The following is a 17,872-nucleotide window of genomic DNA, read 5'->3' on the forward strand; positions in this document are numbered from 1 at the left end:
GTGCTATGGGTGGGCTTTCTCCTCTAAAACAGAAGGAAGTTGCTCTATGAAGGAAACCTTCTCCACAGAACTCTTTTATAATCTAGGTGAAAAGAATAAAGAAGATTTCTCTAGCAATCACAATAACTCTTTTATCTTCTTCACTGCATTAACATCATGGATTTTATCCAAATAACAATAGCTTGTGAGCCCCAGGATGCATACACAAGGGATGTTTAGATTACCAGTTAAGTGCATATTTTTGAGGAGCTTTTACAGGACATGTGAAATACGCTGAAGCAGGAAGATAAACAACTGTGCAATGTAATAAGTGTTCTTAATGTTATTTTATTAGTTTAAAGGAACCTGAAGCCTCTTACAACAATTGGCATCTTATAGTTCAGAGCCACTGATGCACACCTACTTACTTTGCATTGGCTTCCCTTGGGAAGTTGTTGAGAACAACTACATACAGTACAGAATTAATCTTTTCACCCTTAACACAGCATGTAGATTAACAAAGTTCTTCAAACACCATGTATAAGGGAAGGAAATAACCTCTAGAGTCTACAGTATTCCTGCATTAACTGGTTTTCTATGTTTTCCTATACATTTTTTTCTTTTTTGTCTTCTCCAACACTGTGAAATCTGGTTACAAAAAATCTCAACTTAGACATGCTACAAAAATCAAATCATAAGTGAGTCATTATCTGACTGGCATTAAACCTTTGTGCTTAATGAGGTTTAATTAAGAATATACTCACAGGAGAACACTACGTTAATGTTTTCATTTGTTTGTGTCCTATAGAAGTAAGAGGATACCATGCAGAAACAATGCCTGGCATTGTTTTGTCTTGATTAAAATTCAACACATTCAGCAGGTTACATCCACGGCTATGCAATATACCAACACAATGGCATCTTCCAGTTTCACCTCAACAGTGTCTTGCAGAGGTTCATTTTGTACCAGCACTCTAATTTAGCATATTCTGAGAGTTAAAACTTCGGTTAGGAAGGGGCAGTAATGAGCTGCTAGACGTGGACCAGCTCATACATAAATGGACCATGTAACATACAGTGTCAGCTGAAACTTCTGAATTGTGGAATTAAATCAAAATAATGCTTTCAATTTGGCAGCAGCATATCTGACTAAGACTAAAGGGATGCTGAAGTCAATAAAATTCTGTAAAATAATCTTAATGCAGAATGGTACTTTTGAATTATCTTATGCAACACGGTGAAGCACATGAATTGCAATGGTAGAATGATGGACTGAGCAAAGAAAAGATGCTTTCACAGTGAGACTTGAAACAGACAAATTATGAGTCAAAAGGCAACTTACGTGGTGATTTTAATACTTTAAAAAGGTATAGCTTTAAAAGCCCTCTACTCCCCATTTTAGATAAAAGCTCTCACTTCTGTAAATATTAATCAGTATCTCTAGAGTAAACCCCTTATATTGAGTTGAAAGAAACACAAGCCAGTTGAAGTGTTCTTCTGGGAGATGCTTGAGGGAGTGTAGTCAAATTTCTGCTTCACTGACCTTACAAATCTTCAGGCGAGGATGTTACTGCTTCAGACTCTGTATTTTGCTTTGCCATGATCATTGATAACACATATGTGCTGAAAAAAATACAACACTGATTGCAACAGCATAGTTGATGACATTATTAATTAATGATTTGTTCAGAAATACTTTTGCTTGACCAATCTAATGATCTTGTAATTACCTCTTCCTTTCCACAGACCTCAAATTGAATTTTGGTTTCTCCTTCTAGCTACTGCAAGTTTTCCCACTTGCAGTTCCCAGCTTTGAGGTCCACTCCTGGGAGTACCACAGGAAGCAAAGGCAAGGCTTGCACATTTTTCTGTCATCATCCCACTGAGAAAAGGGGCAGGCCACATAGCAGTAAAAGTCCAAACCTGTTTGAACTGTAGCCATGTTTCACTTTTTACTACTCTTTCTGGACAACACTTGGAATGGTGGACCAGTGAAGCCCTAGGCTCGCAGAAGACAGACGTGTAGCGGAGGTATGACTTCTGCTTTTAGGGGGAAAAGATGGCAAGAAAGCATTCACAGTGCTGAGCAGTCACTCCTTTGGATTATTCGAGGTTTTTCAGGAAGTTCTACACTCCCTGAGCCATGACATTAAGGCTCGAGGGATGAGGTGAATTACAGAGTATTTAAGACACCCTGAAAAAGTAAACCAATGATTTTTAAATTTTTTTTTTTGAAGAAGAAGAAACTTACGTTTAGATCTCTGAAATGCTCGTTGTAGTCTAAGGCGTAACCTACCACAAATAAATCTGGAATTTCAAATCCGTAATCTGTATTGAGACAAATAACAAACACCATCAATACAGGATCAGTGGCAATTATATAGCCTTTAAAGCCATGTGTTGGTTCTCTGACAAGCAAACTATAGATTTATGCAGTCAGTTGAGGTTATATTGCTTTTGACTCTGATACATCAAGGTCAGCAGTAGCCCTATAATCAGTTTTCACTCACAGTTCCCATCAGTGACAAGGATTTGAATAGGCAGTGGAGAGTAGGAGACTTGTGTACAATTGTCACTGGCACAACAGACACATTGTGGAAGGAAGCCAAAAATCAGAGCTGAAAAACTCTGCCTACATTTGGAAGCTCCATTAGTTTATGAGTGTGGTGACAACTGTCCAGTATCACGCTAATGATGAAAACAATGTACAATTTTAATTCAGAAGTAACTTTCAGAGATTTATACATTTTCTTCTGAGATCAGCAAAACCAATTTTGCTTATTATGCTACCAAAACATGTGAAATGCTTCTTAAAGCCCAACCTTTGAAGACTCATGCATATGCTTGAAAAAGTAAATGCGTGCAGCGTAGCTGAATCATACAATTCACACACTTGCAGCTAAGCACAGGCATGTGTCTTTTTGTGGCGAAAGTCTGTGCAGCATCAGCATTATACAAAACAAGACTCTCCAAATGGTTCACTAAGTAACTAGAGCAAAACACAGCCTTATGGACACAAAAGCAGGTCAGCATAAGATTTTACACATACTCAAGTAAGGAATTTGTTCCATTGTTAAAAATTGTGGGTAATAGACACTTTGGAATCATAAACTTGGGTGAGGAACTGACACACCACTGTCAGTGATTTACAAGGGAGATCTTTGATGCTTTATAAAATTCATCACCATATGAATAAAAAAGGATAAAACCTGTTTCACTTTACAAGTTACTACATAAAAATATTAAACTACTCTTCATGAAGTAATTTAATTGCATTTTTAATGTGTTTAACATTCGCGAATCCAGGTAAATGTACACTTAAATTAACTGGATTAAATTCTAAATGTTAAAAATATCACTGTATAAAAGTTGTACAACAAATGTTTAGGTCACAGTTCAGATTACTGGGCTACAACCACAGTGCCATGCCCAACATTAAGTAACTTTTGTTTCATAAAGATTCCCTTCCTCCCACAATCCAAATCAAAGCCCTTCAGGCTGCTTCCTGGTACTCACCTGCCTACTCTCCTTCCACCCTCCTCCCCAGCTCAGTTGACCACAGCCTTCTTCAGTAGCAAATACTGGTTGATCTCTTCTAGATGGATCTATTATTTTCAGTATTTAGCCACATACCTGTTATTAAATCATTCATTCTAGTAAATCTAAAATTACAATAGCTTTGGTATAGCTCCACTTATGGCTTCATCATAGCACAGTACAAGTACCAATAATTCTGAGATAACTGGTGCTGGTGTGACACAAACAGAGCAGCAGGAAGAAGTTTAAAAAGCCCAGTCTATCTTTTGCTTTTTGGAGAGTGGGATCTAATTATAGTAATATCACTGATATTATCAAACACCTCTCATGTTCAGATGGAATCAATCCTGCAGCTCCTCCAATGAGATGCAGTGAGGAAGAAAAGGAAGAAGTGGACTTTCTTTTCCATATAGTTTTCAGACACAGAAGATAAAGCACTCACCTTCTACGGACAAAATTAAATGCTTTCATAACTTCCCTATAAAGTTAGTACTCTGCAGAAAACATCAGACTATAAGGAGGCTAGGCTTTCCAAACCACAATTATACAAATCCTTCCATTGCATCCCATGGTCCCATTGACAACTGATACTTTAAAATGCTTCCAGCAGTCCAGAGAGTGTTATTAAAGGCAGTGGTAGAAAAAGTGCTAACTTTTTGTACTGTCATGTACAGATTTTCACAAAGATACTTACAGTCTGGTCTGTACCCATCAGGCCGAGATGTTCTTTTCACCAACAAACTGTAATTAAAAACAAAAGAAACCCCATGTAAAACTAGGTATTTACCTGAATAACAAGCATAAAACCTATTCCTTTTACCAACAAACTTCTGAACCATGTGAATCACTGTTCTTGTTCTGCTTCTCCCAACAATGTCCTGATGGCAGGGAAATAATGGGTGTGCTCCCCTTCAAAGTCCATCAGTGCCAGCCTTAAATGGCTGAAGGGTCATTGCCACTGCAGAACAATACAAGAGCATTTCCTCTCCTTTCCTCCACCCTCCTCTTAGTGACTCAGGAAGCTCCACTCCAGAGCTCCCCATGCAATCACAGCATCAAATTAAAGCAGGATCTCAGAATGGGAACCTCCACTGGGAAATATGGGCGACTAATTAATTACTAAGTTTTGTGATTTACTCACCTTGCCACTTTAATCATTTTTGGCTTGTATTTTTCTATAGTATTAAGCAGAACCTTCATAGTCCTTCCAGTTCCAACAATATCCTTACAAAACATGAAAAACAGAACAAGTAAAAAACAAAGGAAAGCTGAAAAGAGGAAATCTGGGCAATGACTGAGCAGTTCCACCTTCTTATTCTGTGGAAATGATGTATTTTTCCCAGTACATTGCAAGCCGCTCCAAAAAAGGCTATAACTGAGCTCACACTCTTTGAAGCAAGCACTTTCTACTCACAACATAACCAGTTAAAGGACTGCCCGCTTCCTCTAGAAAACGGCTATGTTTCTAGTACTTGAGATGTAATATGGAACTGGAGATGACTTTACTGGGCACTGCAAGGCTGCAGGGATCAGACTTCTCATACTATGCTCAAGATTACAATATGTCAACATCTCTTCATGTCAGAGCTATATCTGTCCTATTTGTTGTTTTATCAGTCCAGCACATATGAGTGCTCTCCAGAGCTGCTGTACCCAACCTGATCTGAATGAGATCAGTAGATACCTGACTACAAAATTAACCATTTTGTAGAGAGCAGCTGCTGGTCCTGAACTCTCTGGGTGTGGATTTTTCACTTTGACCACTGCACCCCAGCTGTCTAATACCATTAACAAAATTTGCTGTGGACGTTTTTCATTTCAGTAAGCATTATCAAACATGGAGCTCCTAGCAGCTATGCAGGTAATCAGCCATCTCTGTGGCTGATGACCTTTTTCCCCACCTCTGCTAAAAAAGACATTTCATTATGCTGTCCAGCTTACTTCCCACACAAGCACATCAGGCCTGATGTGCTCTCTAACCATCCCAGTTGCTTTTCCAACGATTTGAAAGAGAATCACCTACATTAATTAAGAGAGAATTTGCAGCACTGGTGAGGTGATACATTCTTTTTCTCTAGAACTGAAAATCTGTTGCTTTACACCAGCAATGTACCTGTGATGGGCCTTCCCCAGGAGACACTGCGGGATGCAGTGCTAAGGAGTGGGACTTGAGAGAATGACTGACATTCTCAACCAGTGTGTGAACAACCCTGCAGTTGTAAAAGCACATGCAGGGCTATGCTACTGCTTCAAAGTTATGCAGCTGCGAAGTGCAGGGCATCACAGCAGTTGATTCATTGTCCTCTAAGCAACAGAACAACTTGCAGAACAGGAGTTGGTGAAACCATGGGAAGAACAAATCAAATGAGGTAGAAACAAAGACTCCCTGGTATCACAAGGCAGAGTACCAATTAGAGAGGCAGCAATGCAGTGTTACGCAGTTGCAAGAAGACTGAGATGTCATTAAGCAAATCAACCCCTCTCCCTCTTCACCACCTCCCAGCTGAAGAACTATAAACACAGACGGTTTTAGATACTGAACACACAATGACGACTTGACTATGTAACTTTATCCAAGTACAATATGACATAAGCACCCAACTTACCTCCACAATGAGGACATTCTGAAAGAAACAAACAAAAAGGAACACAATTACACACTATTCAGAAACTAAAAGAAACAAATGCTTGGAAAAGTGAAATGAAGATAATGCAACACGGCAGGACACAAGAAGTTTCCTGTTTCATTTTTGTGCGCTAATAAGATCAATCTCTGCAGTCAGGGGCTACCACTTTATTCAGCTCTATCTAGATTACCCTATCTGTGCATCCCAAATGGGATGATCTTCATTCCAGTACACCTGCCTGTGTACTAGAGTGTACCAAATAGTTCACTAAAATACTATTTCCAATTTTAATGAGACGACAGCAATAATATTCTTACTCAGAAATAAATGCTCTTCCTCCCTTCCACCTCCCACAAACCTCACAGTAAAGGATTACAGGCTAAGTTGTGCCACACATTCTCTTTCTCCCTTCACGCTCTTTTTCTTCAAATACTGCTGCTGAAATCAATAGTATTATTTGAAGAGAAGGGGAGTGGTCCAGTCAAGAGCAGTGATGTGAAGACAGCATGATCACACAGGCTGATCTTTTTGCTGAAATGGTTTCAGGAATCACAATGACTTCTATCAAAAGCAGTAATAAGTCATGTCCTTATTAGGAGAAATAAAAATCTATTTGTTAATGAGCATTATCATGTGCATGTTCAAAAGAGTGGTCTTTTATGATCTACTTTCTGAGGTGAAATCTGCAATAGCAAGAGGAAAGTAATTTCACAAATACCTATATCTATGTATGTACGTATACATCTTGCATGCATGCACACATTGTACATCCCATAAAACTATGACAGTTTCATATCCATGCAGTATTCACCAGACTAGCTTACAATCTAATTCTTTTCTCTCAGGTTTGCTGGCATTGTTATGTACATAACATGGAGACGGTCTAACGTCCTTTTGAGTCACAGAATCCCAAGGCTGAGTTCTGAGAATGACTCAAACACCATGGAAATCAAGTGTGTGAAGGGAGTGTGCTCATTAACAGCACACCTTAGACACTTTCCTTAACGGATAGGTACATTGTACATCTTTTTTTAATCTTCAAAACAGAAATTATTAATCTAGATTATCCATATTTATATTCATACTTGCAGTTCCTCCTAACAATCACAGTGCTTGGTAGGAAGACATAGCATGCTTCATGCATCAACCACTGCAGAAACATGTTACCACACACTGTATTATACCTGGACGTTTCTTAAATGGAAAAACACTTGGTAAAGGTGTGGAGGGAACTCCCAGTAGTAGTACAGCAGGTGTCAGCAGTGGAGATATCGCTCAAGAAAGCCACTAATTTAGACTGAGCTCTGGTGGAATGTGTATTAATCTTGGAGGGTGGCTCCATTTTGGTGTTTTCATAACAGGTTTCACTGGTGGTTATCCTGCTCAGCACTCCTGACTTTCAACCTCTCAGCTGCTGACACAAACAACTCTGGATCTGAAAGACCTAGTCCTGTGGAGGTAAAAAGTCAAAGGCCTCTTAACAACAAGTCCAAAGATGCCCTGCCTCTAGAGGTTTCTTCCCTCAAGAAAGAATGGCAGTATGTCAGTCCTCTAAGTAAGATGAAGAGACCAAAACCATGTTCAGGAGATGCTTATGACAGGTGTGCACATTTTCTTGAAGGAAGCCGTTTGGAGCCAGTAAGGGTTTGATTCTCATTTGGCTTCCTGGATGAAGTCATAACTAGGAAAAACACTTCCAAAGAGTAGCCCAGGACACCTGGGTCTGAGGCATAAGCAAATCACTTGATGCAGTCAGTGGACACCTGAAGATTAAGTGCAGGAGTAATGGTTTAACCATCCCCTAGGGAACTTGAACAGCTGGTAATACATGTAAATATTTATGTGTGTGTATACACACACATATATATGATACAGGGAGAGAGCAGAAGAGTTGACAAGGAAAGAATGTCACTAGAACTGAAGACGGAAATGAAATCCTGTAGTATCAGCAAGCAGTCCAAGATGACTGTGAGCGACACCGGGTAAGAGAAGTTGAACTGACATCAGCTTAGCATCACGACCTATTCTGCCAGGTTTGTGCATCTCTTGCTGCTCTTCATACTGTTAACAAGGAGTTTCCTCCCAAAGGAAAAGCACAGATCTTCTAGTGACAAGTCCTATCCAGCAGCTATGGCATGAGATGGGACATACCAAAACTGACACGGCAGAGGGCTGCCAAGCCCTGCATTAGCAGGCTATGTCAAGGTGCAGCAAAGGCTGGTTGCTGCCTGAGTGAAGATGTATTGCCTCAGTTTCCTCTTCTTCAGATTAAACAAGCCTTATTTATTCAGTATTTTCTCACAAATCAGATTTCCTAGCTTTCTGATCATTCTTTTGTTCTCCTCTGGAACCTGTCCAGTTGCTCAGAATCCTTCTCCAGTTGTGGTGCCCAAAACCAGGGAGAAGCCTTTTCCAGTGTTGAGAAGAATAAAAGAACCTCTTTATATGCTTTACAAATAATACTGCTTTCTATACATTCTAGTACATCTTTTATGAAGGTATGATGTTGTCTCATGTGCAACTTGTGATCCACCTATCATCTCCAGTTCAGACCTGTTGCTTTGTCAATCCTTCTTCACCTGCGTTTATGCAAAAGATTACTTCTATATAAACACAGAAGTTACTATTCATCTTCATTGTCATTACATGTCATTCTTTGAACCAAATTCTTAAAATAATTTCTTCAGATCATCTTGTAGTATTTCCCAGGTAGTATCACTAGCAGTAAATGCTAATTCCATCTTTTCAATCATGAATTAAATATTGTATAGTCCCTGGAGAACATGCTTTAACACATCCAGTCTGACAGTGAAGCATAATTAACTGTTTCTTGAGAACAGCTTTCCAACCAGTTATACGTCTGTCTAATAGAAATTTAATCTTGTCTACATTTCCTGATCACAAATGACTCAAGTGAAGGAAAGAAGACTAACATGGATCCAGACATGCCTGAAGGGCTTGTCTGGCCACAAGAGTGATAGTCACCTGTGCATGACTTCAGCTGAAGTGTAAGATCTCATATTTATTGACTAACTTGAGAAAGAAGGATATTGGCAGACCCTAGAATTGTCTGAGCAGCATTCTGTTGTTAATTGCCTCTTCTCCTCAGAGTCAAGCAGTCCAACAGCTGCAAATGATATACACTGGGAGATTTGGTCCTTTGAAAGTCCCCTGAATCAGGCAACTGCCTAGGTCAGGAAACACAGACTCCGTTTTGATCATACATATGATTTTCAAAACATTGAGGAGGATCTTCTATGCTATGGAGAAATCCTGTATGTAAGCAGGTGGGTAGTGGAAAAGCCACACAAAATATTTAGATATGAAAACATTTTGTATATATAAATAAGCAGGCATTCTGATTGCTGAGAGTGATACATTAATCCCTGTTTTGATTAGGCAGGGTTACTGTGACTAAAGTCATCATATTTAAGTGTTGCTTATGACTGAAAGAATGCAAACTGTTTTGCCATCCTCTCGTACCAGGAACCATCTCCTACAAAACAACATGATGTGCTGGGAAACTGACTTTATTGCTGCCTATTCCCTTCCCCTTCCTGTTGAAGCAGGCTACTGATGGAAGGGTTCCAGAAAAGGGATGGCATAGCAGACTAGTAGAGGAGCAAACTGCCAAGAAATATTTTGATATACAGTATCCAAGGCTAGAGAGTGGTGGTGTGTAACTAAAACGGGTTGAAATAGATTAACTTATCCTTGAGCAGACGGATAGAAAAAGATATAAGAAGAATGCAATGTCACCACCATCTTAAATGCACAGCTGGCTTCATCCAGCACATTTGTGAAAGGTCATAGCTACGTGAAGGACACTACTTAGCTTCACCATGAAATCCACCTGTGACCTGGTGGGCAGGAGACTAGTGAAACTCATAAGCTTGGGGTGCTACAGCAGTAACTAACAGCTGGGCAAACAATAGGAAGCTAAAGGATGCTAAAGATTTTTTTTCAAGTGTGTTTGAAGCTCCTTTACCACATAGATCAAGACTGTTTTGTCCTTTCAGACATATCTGAGGCAATTTCAGAACAGGAAACCACATGAAAAGAAAAACAATCCAGCCTTCTGGCATGCACTTGGTATTTTCTGTCCATTTTTGGAGCTTGAAGAACAGGAAATAGGAATATTTACTGACATGTTGACTAGACTTAAGATGGCTTAATTTCCAAGTAGAGCCATCTTCACCAATACAATTGCTTCAGTCGTGAAGTATGTCCAGAAATCTAATAATGGTACTAATATATCTTACAGTGAGAAACAGAGAACAGTCAGGTTTTTAAAATATGTCCTGGAGAGATTTCTTATGGAGTCCAAATAAAGAAAGGGCTATGGCTCAACTCTCAGAGACTGAAACACCTTTCTACTGAATCGTTGCAAGAGAATCAGGAACTTTCATTGCTGGTGATGGATCAGAGGAATGGTTGGGAGCTGATGATAAGGATGACTGTGATTCATCCTGTGTTTACAGATGCTTCTACCAGGTATCTGGCAGGAAGTATGCTGGTGCAAAGTAGAATCATGGAATCATAGAATATCTGAAGTTGGGAAGGACCCGTAAAAGCAGTCCTAAAATTGTACTCTGTGGTGTCAAGTGCAAAGGGTGCTGTGAATTTTAACATTCTCCAGTTTTGAGTGATAAGGGTGCACACAACTTGTGGCTCTGCACATGGACATTTGTACTGAGCAGGAATAGTATTTGTGGTGTGAGCTGCAGGTACACAACAATAAAATTTGTGCAGTCCCTTTTTTTGTGCATATCCCTTTTCAGACAGTATTAGAACAGTTCATAGCAGCATGTCTAGGGACATCTGGAAAAAGCAGGAGTTTTTTGACAGTATTAGTACTATATAAAATGAAGAACAAATAATTTCTAATCCCTGCACTCCATGTGAATTTGTCTCACGTGTTAAAGAGACACAGTTTCACTTTTATAATAAATGTCAATATATCTGTGAGTTTTAAAATTTTTAATAATGGACTGGAAATCTGGAAACATTGAAAATCTATTAGTTTACTGGTTTTCAAAGCCACAGGAGCGTACACATGGCAAGAAAGTAGGCTGTTATTATAAAACATATAAGAAAAAACCTAACTTGTAATAAGCTGAAAAATACTCCAGCACTGAGTCAATACATTTCCATTGTTTACCTTCCTACAGGTCAGCCATAAATGGAACAATGTCAGCTAACAAGACCAAGCAGAGTAATGAGATCATGTAAGCCTCCTGCCTGACAGTGTTTAGTACTATGGAAACTATTTTTCACCTTCCTGGAAAAGGATAACTTTTTTTTTTCTGGATTTTGGTTTTATGTTCCATTCAGAAGACTTCAAAGGAGAAATTGCTGTGCAATAGCAGTGCTTTGAAATTAGCACTGCGTAAAAGTTTGAGGGGAAGGCTGTCTTTGAATTCACAGAAAATGTAAGATTTTAACAAGATAAAATGCTAAGTTGCATATTTAGAAGGGGGGAGTATTTCCTGGAAAGCAGAAACTCTACTTAAGTAATCAAATAAATAACCTTACTTACTGCAATACTACAGCTAAGAGGGCAAACACAGCCCTTGCATGTACAGCACAAAACTCAGGTAGGTACACAAAGAGGGTACTTTCTCCTTAAATGTTTCAGCATAAATCAGCAGAATAAATCAGCATACACATTTTCGTTTTCTTTTTTTTTTTTTAAAGCTGTTAAAAAAGTCCAAAACCAAACCAGAGAGAACTTAAGACTGAGAAAAGAAGAAGGATTTGAGACCTGGAAAAAAACCAGCTTACAGTGAAGTCAGGTTTGTAGCAGGAAGTAATAGCTCTTATTTTATTAACAGCCCACTTCCCAGTGGGAGAACATTTTTCATAAAAGAACTTTGACCTTTCAGCCCACAACCTCAGAGAGACCACAAAATACCTGCAACAGCTGAGCCTGGGAACAAACATCCAGAACTGCTGTATGCACCAGAAATCATGACTCGATATAACACTGGCTTTACAGCGCATTCTGATCTTCCACTGCAGCTGACCTCCACCTCATTTATCACTGTTCCACAGCTGATAATTTGCTCTCTTATTTTAGCTCAGAGCAATTCTTAACATTTTTATCTGTCCCTCTGCTCATAAGGCAGGTGATCATGTAGGGCAATCACTTTTTTCTCCCAAATTGTCTGATTATAGGTTATATAATTTTATATAGGTTAAATAATCATAATAGGTTATAATGAGGAGTTTCTCCCAATATGTAACTTAGCTTGAAGCGTGCTGATTCTGTTAAGACCAACAGAAGGACCTGCATGCTTGAGATTTTCTTTCTTCCAACTAATTCAATTGCCTAGAATTAATTTCCTATTATTAATTCTTCCTTCAAACCTTGTCTCATTTACATCCTACAGTATGCCAGTACTTTACAGCAGCCTCCCAATGTATTAGTTTATCTAAAAGACACTTAAGTAATGACTGGATGATAGGCAAATATGCAACCATATGGCAATGTAAATTTGATAACAGCAAGCTGCTCAATCTAATAGCAAAGGTATTAAAAAAGGCAACAATGAAAGGCAAAAAGCTATCCAAATTCAGAAGAGAAAATTAGGCTCACCATTTTAGCAATGATGACAGTTTACTGTTGGTAAAACATGCCTGAAGTATGGAGGCTTCTCCATCAAGTCTTGAAATCAAATTAGTTGGTAGCTCAAAAGAGAAACTGTAGGCACAGTGATGAAATTATCATTTGGGTCCCTTCAATCTAATTGCATAGAAGTTCAGACATAATATAATGGCACTTGTGGACCTTAAAATATAGGGATCTTTAAACAAAGCTCTGTTTGTGATCAGAACAAATTACTGGAAAAAAAAAAGAAGAAAATAAAAGGAAATTAACCTTAATGTGGCAAGATTTTCAGAATTTTTTAAGGAAGCAATTCAAAAAGGCACATTTACATCAGTCTTGCAAAGCTCATTGAAAGTGAGCAGGTAGCAAGATTAAAAGAAAGAACAAGAACTTTTTCAGGTTACTTAAATATGAAACTCCTTGCCATAGAATCCGTGGGACTAAAGGCATAACTGGAGTTACAAAGAGATGACACAGACATGGATAACAATTCTAGCACTGGATGTATTATAAATGATAGTCCACATATAACTAGATTTTGGAAGTCTCTGTTCTTGCTGTGTGTCTTGTATCTTTTCCCTAGACGTGATACAAGTCTAGACAGACCTTTCATCCTATTTAGTATGGTTGTAATGGTGGTCTTACAAGGGTAGAAAATACATAGCAACAAAGCAAACAAAGGTTAAACAATTATGTATCGAGTTTCAGTGAAGAGGTCCAAAGAAAGCTACATGGACTGCTGTTAGAAATGAAATCATTTTATGGTATGCACAGGAGCAAAATCCATGCATCCTAACACTTCATCAGGACGTTAGAAAATAATATAAAATACTTTTGAGAAACTGAACAAATCAGTAGGAGCTTTCTACAGGGTACTAGGAAAGGTCATGAATGTCTGAGTTTAATCTTTTCTGCTGGACTTATCCACATCTTAGGGCCTTCCTGAAAGGACAGATACCATCTCTCAAAACCGTTATTTTTTTTTTAGAGACTCAGTTTGATCAGTGTCAGCTGTTGATGGAAGCAATTTGGTCAGTGTGTTAAGAGTATACGCACACAGACTCCAGCTTCTGTAAGTCTGTAAAACTAGTTCAGTTCCTCCAAGAGTTAACAGAGTAAGGGACATAATGGAGCATGATGATACGCTCTCACTGATGCTTTGCTCGTAGAGAGCATTGTGTCGAATGCTGTACACACACATGCTCTGCTTACAGCCATATTTATATCATGCTTCTGTTGTGCACCAGAAGTAGAGCAAATTACCATAATCTATCTAAAGGTAATGCAGGAATGGATCACTGTCTCCATCTTCTATTTGAGGGGAAAAGTGTATTTTTCTGATCATCTGGAATTGGAAGAGGATTTTCTGGACACAGATTAAATCAACAGAATTACGAACACGTATGATGTAGAAGCAGGTAGACAATGAGTGAGCAGAGCCCATGTGAAAAATGGGATAGCAAGACTGGAAAGTTTTCTTTGTACTTTCCTTCCTCCAAAACAACACCGAAATAAGTAAATAATGACAAGCAGTAGACCAGATTACCTAAGAAAGAAGTGCAAAGAAAGGTGATCGACTTTGGGGAAGGAAAAAAACCAGTGTCTTTTGCTGTGGAAAAAGCACGTAAGGATGGCAACTGTCAGAAGAGCAGACAGTATAAAATTTAATTAAGAAAAAAAGCAGAACAACAAAAGTGATAAAAGATGGCAGTTAAGTAGAGGTACTGAAGATGTGGAATGTTTCAAGGCACATAAAACTAACCTTTGAAAAGATGAAAAAGCAAGGTTGCACATCTGCTACAAATACAGTAAGATGCAGAGATGAGTGCAGGACATGACTATTGCAGAAGCATATAGTGGATTTTGTATCCCTCCACTGTTATATAGTCTCTTATGTACATAATGTTCAAAAGTGAATTAATTGTTTTTTTTTTCTGCAAATTTCTGGGCATTATTCCAGAGAGGAATGCATACAGGGAGAGAAAGTACAACATTAGTCAAGGCAGTGAATACTGATGGAGAAAAAATAATAAGTATAAAACTAACAGAATTCTGAGAAACAAACTCAGAATGGTGAAGTAGAGGATAATATGTGTTACACAGCTGCCATATTAAATACTGAAATGCTAACACACTTAGGAGAATACTAGGGAAACAGCTCTCAAAACTGTTGTGAGAACCTAGGACATGCAGAGAAAGTGGTTCAGTAGAATAAGAGAACTTAACCATAAGAAAAGAACATGAGATTGCATTATGTTCCTGGAACATCTTCCTGTATGACAAGTGGGGCAAGAAAATGGTAGACAATAGATAAATTGATGTAGGTGAGTGTATAAGGAAAGTTTGGAGATTTTATAGCACAAATCCTGCCAGAAGAAAGTGAGGAGTACTGCACGGTGGATATCTTCCTCTGAGTGAAACCTGGTTTTGATATGAGCTGATCAATCATTTTAGTGGAGCTTCAGAATACTGATGGAGTGTTCAGTCTAACTCAATGAAGTGCAAAGAGAATATAAGACATTCCCTTTCTTGATCACTACTGATTACTACACTATGCTGATTATTGCTACACTTCTCTAAAAATGCTAAAACCACTGAGTGTCAATGAGATTTACTTAATATGAACAAGGGGATTCATTGAGAAGATAATAATCACTGATCCATATTACAGACAGATGGAATATCAGAAGTTCACTGGCTTCATAATTTTACCATACTAACTACATAACTACTTTGTTTTATCTGGAAGTTCTTATTAACCTATCAAATAAGAAAGATTTTGTCCACATTCTATGTTATGCAGAAATAGTGATAATGCCAAAAATATATGGATCTAATTTTGACATCAAATACATTACACCACTGAAATAATTAAATGCAAAATTATATAGACTAAGTTTATGATTTTGTCCAACTTGTCTCATTTGCAAAAAGACATGTCAAAGTGGTACAGGAGCTTTTTTGAAAGGTTACAGGACATATTACATAAGGAATGATATACACAGTGATTCCTTTAGGTAGAAACTCTGGACTACATAACCAGCTCCAAAGCTCTTGGGGTAAAATACATACCAATACAAGTATAAGAGGTAAACGGCAGTGATAACTCGTAACTCTGGTGCAGCTGAATCTACTGAAGTTTCTAGATGTTTTAAAATGTACTTTGTTTAAATACCACAAATACTTCAAAATGTTATGAATTTTTAAAGTATTATACAATGTGATTACAGTATTAATACAGGGTTATATTATTTGTTCTTTCACCTCATCTACATAAATTTCCACAGTCAACTTACTCTGAAACAGTGCCCTTAGTTTTCTGGACAGTTATTAATTATCTCTCCATTTTTTGAAATTTATTTCTCTTTACAAATATTAATGATAATTTTAACCCAAATGAGCATTTCAGCTTTAAAGTAATTGAAAACTAAGCAGCTACTTAACTATGAAATCAACTACTGAAAAATTTTATGTTCACCACTTCCATCATTAAAGGAGAGATTCTGAAATTATATTTTTTCTGCATAGAAATGAATAGTTTCAAAGTATTAGTGTCTCAAAGCCATTACCAGGACTCATTCTTCAAGCACCTTTATTCGTGATTCATTCTTGACTCTGCGACCTTCTTCACAGAAGAAGAATTTCATATCATGGATGATTTTTTTCAGGTAACAGTTGGGGTCTGTATGCTAACTCTCCTCTCAGAAATATTTCTCTTTTTTCATGGTTTGGATCATTATACATGTTTCCCAGGCTTATAATATTTGTATATACAAAAGCATATTGTAGAGAAGTACAGAGGAGATATTTTTCCTTCTGAAGAGCTATTATCCTTAACAGCCTCTTTTTAATTAGTTTTTATTTTTTTTGCTTTATTTAAGCTTCTTCAGAAAAAACATTGTTCTAGATTAGCATATTCATGAATATGCTCAATAATCTTTTTTTTCCCCAGTAATAAATAGCACACAGAAAAGATTTAGTTGTTCGCTAAGATTATAGGCTAGCCAAGGTTCCAGAGATTATTACTTAATGAAGAGCACTTTAAGATCAAAAGCTCAGAATCTTTTTTCTGCAGGTTACAAAACTGTTTATGTTATTGATGCTTTTGAACTTTACAGAAACTTAATGGAACTTTCCATTCCAAACTCATGCTGGCACTTCTGAAAACACCTTCCATAATCATTAAGTTAATGGGACTTAACCTGGCGTATTAATTTTTCAATCTAACTACAATCTTTTCTTAGTAAGTATTCCAAGCAGGCAGAAGAAGCACGTAGCTCACTTAAAAGCAGGAAAGTTGAATTCTATCATTAAATCTTCCACTAGTTCACTCAGTGACTCTGAATGGTTAGTAAAGCTAGCAGTTTTATGAGGCAGCAGCTAAACTAAGGTACTAAAAAACACTTCAAGGAAAGATTTACACTGACTGTAGGAGGCTCTGAATCAGTCTGCAAATGGCTGATTAGTAAAATGTGCTGAATACTTGCACTAATTGCTTAAGTCAACAACAGATGGAGGAGTTGGCATCTGTGGACATAAGGCCACTCCTTCATATATCCAACTTTAGACATGTAAAGTATGAAGATTTGAGCTCAAGCTTTGTGGCCCAGCTCTTCAATCAGTAAAGTAAGTCTTAAGGAAACCCCCTTCTCATGTGTTACAGTGAAAATGCTACTTAATTATTCATACATCAGCTGTGTCACACACAACCCCACATTCAAACAACCACCCAATATGCCCTTCCAGCAAGTCTGTTCCCCTGGCAGTCCCAGCCCTCCCTTCCTGCTCTGCTTACTCTCTCCACAGCCAGCTTCTGGGCTCCCTTCCTCTTCAGCAGCTACCTTCATACCCAACCCAGGCCCTTTGCACCTACCCAAGATCCCAGCTTCCTTACCCAGCAATCTTAAAATATACTGCTGTTAAGTCTTCTCTCCAAGTATCTCCTAGCCTCCCAACAGCCAAATTTTATGTCCTGTTCCATACCTGGGAACAGGAGGGCTGTGCCAATGAGAAAAAGGGATTTTCAGTAAAAGAAAGCAATTTACTTCATTTTTGGAAAGAACAGAACTACTTGGGGTGAAATTTTCCTTCTCTCCTATAAACACATAAGCACACAAAA

At 38.1% G+C, this 17,872-nt stretch overlaps 1 protein-coding gene across 2 annotated transcripts in view; it reads right to left on the reverse strand.

The window, feature by feature from the left end:
• Positions 1-307: 307 nt before the first annotated feature.
• Positions 308-17,872, reverse strand: part of PRTFDC1 (phosphoribosyl transferase domain containing 1) — a 45,813-nt gene continuing 28,248 nt past the window's right edge. The window contains exons 5-9 of one of the 2 annotated variants that reach the window (XM_057432674.1): positions 6,123-6,140; positions 4,658-4,740; positions 4,211-4,257; positions 2,231-2,307; positions 308-1,602 (exon numbers count right to left, since the gene is read on the reverse strand). In XM_057432674.1, coding sequence (XP_057288657.1) covers positions 1,555-1,602; positions 2,231-2,307; positions 4,211-4,257; positions 4,658-4,740; positions 6,123-6,140 — 273 coding nt within the window. In that variant the 3' untranslated portion in view covers positions 308-1,554. Of the gene's footprint in view, positions 1,603-2,230; positions 2,308-3,012; positions 3,613-4,210; positions 4,258-4,657; positions 4,741-6,122; positions 6,141-17,872 lie in introns of those variants that run through there. The other variant, XM_057432675.1, reaches the window with a different exon arrangement.

Source organism: Pezoporus wallicus, unplaced genomic scaffold (assembly GCF_028554395.1).
Source record: "Pezoporus wallicus isolate ANWC-B61680 ecotype Strahan unplaced genomic scaffold, APGP_CSIRO_Pwel_v1 scaffold_2584, whole genome shotgun sequence".
Taxonomy (NCBI): Eukaryota; Metazoa; Chordata; class Aves; order Psittaciformes; family Psittacidae; genus Pezoporus; species Pezoporus wallicus.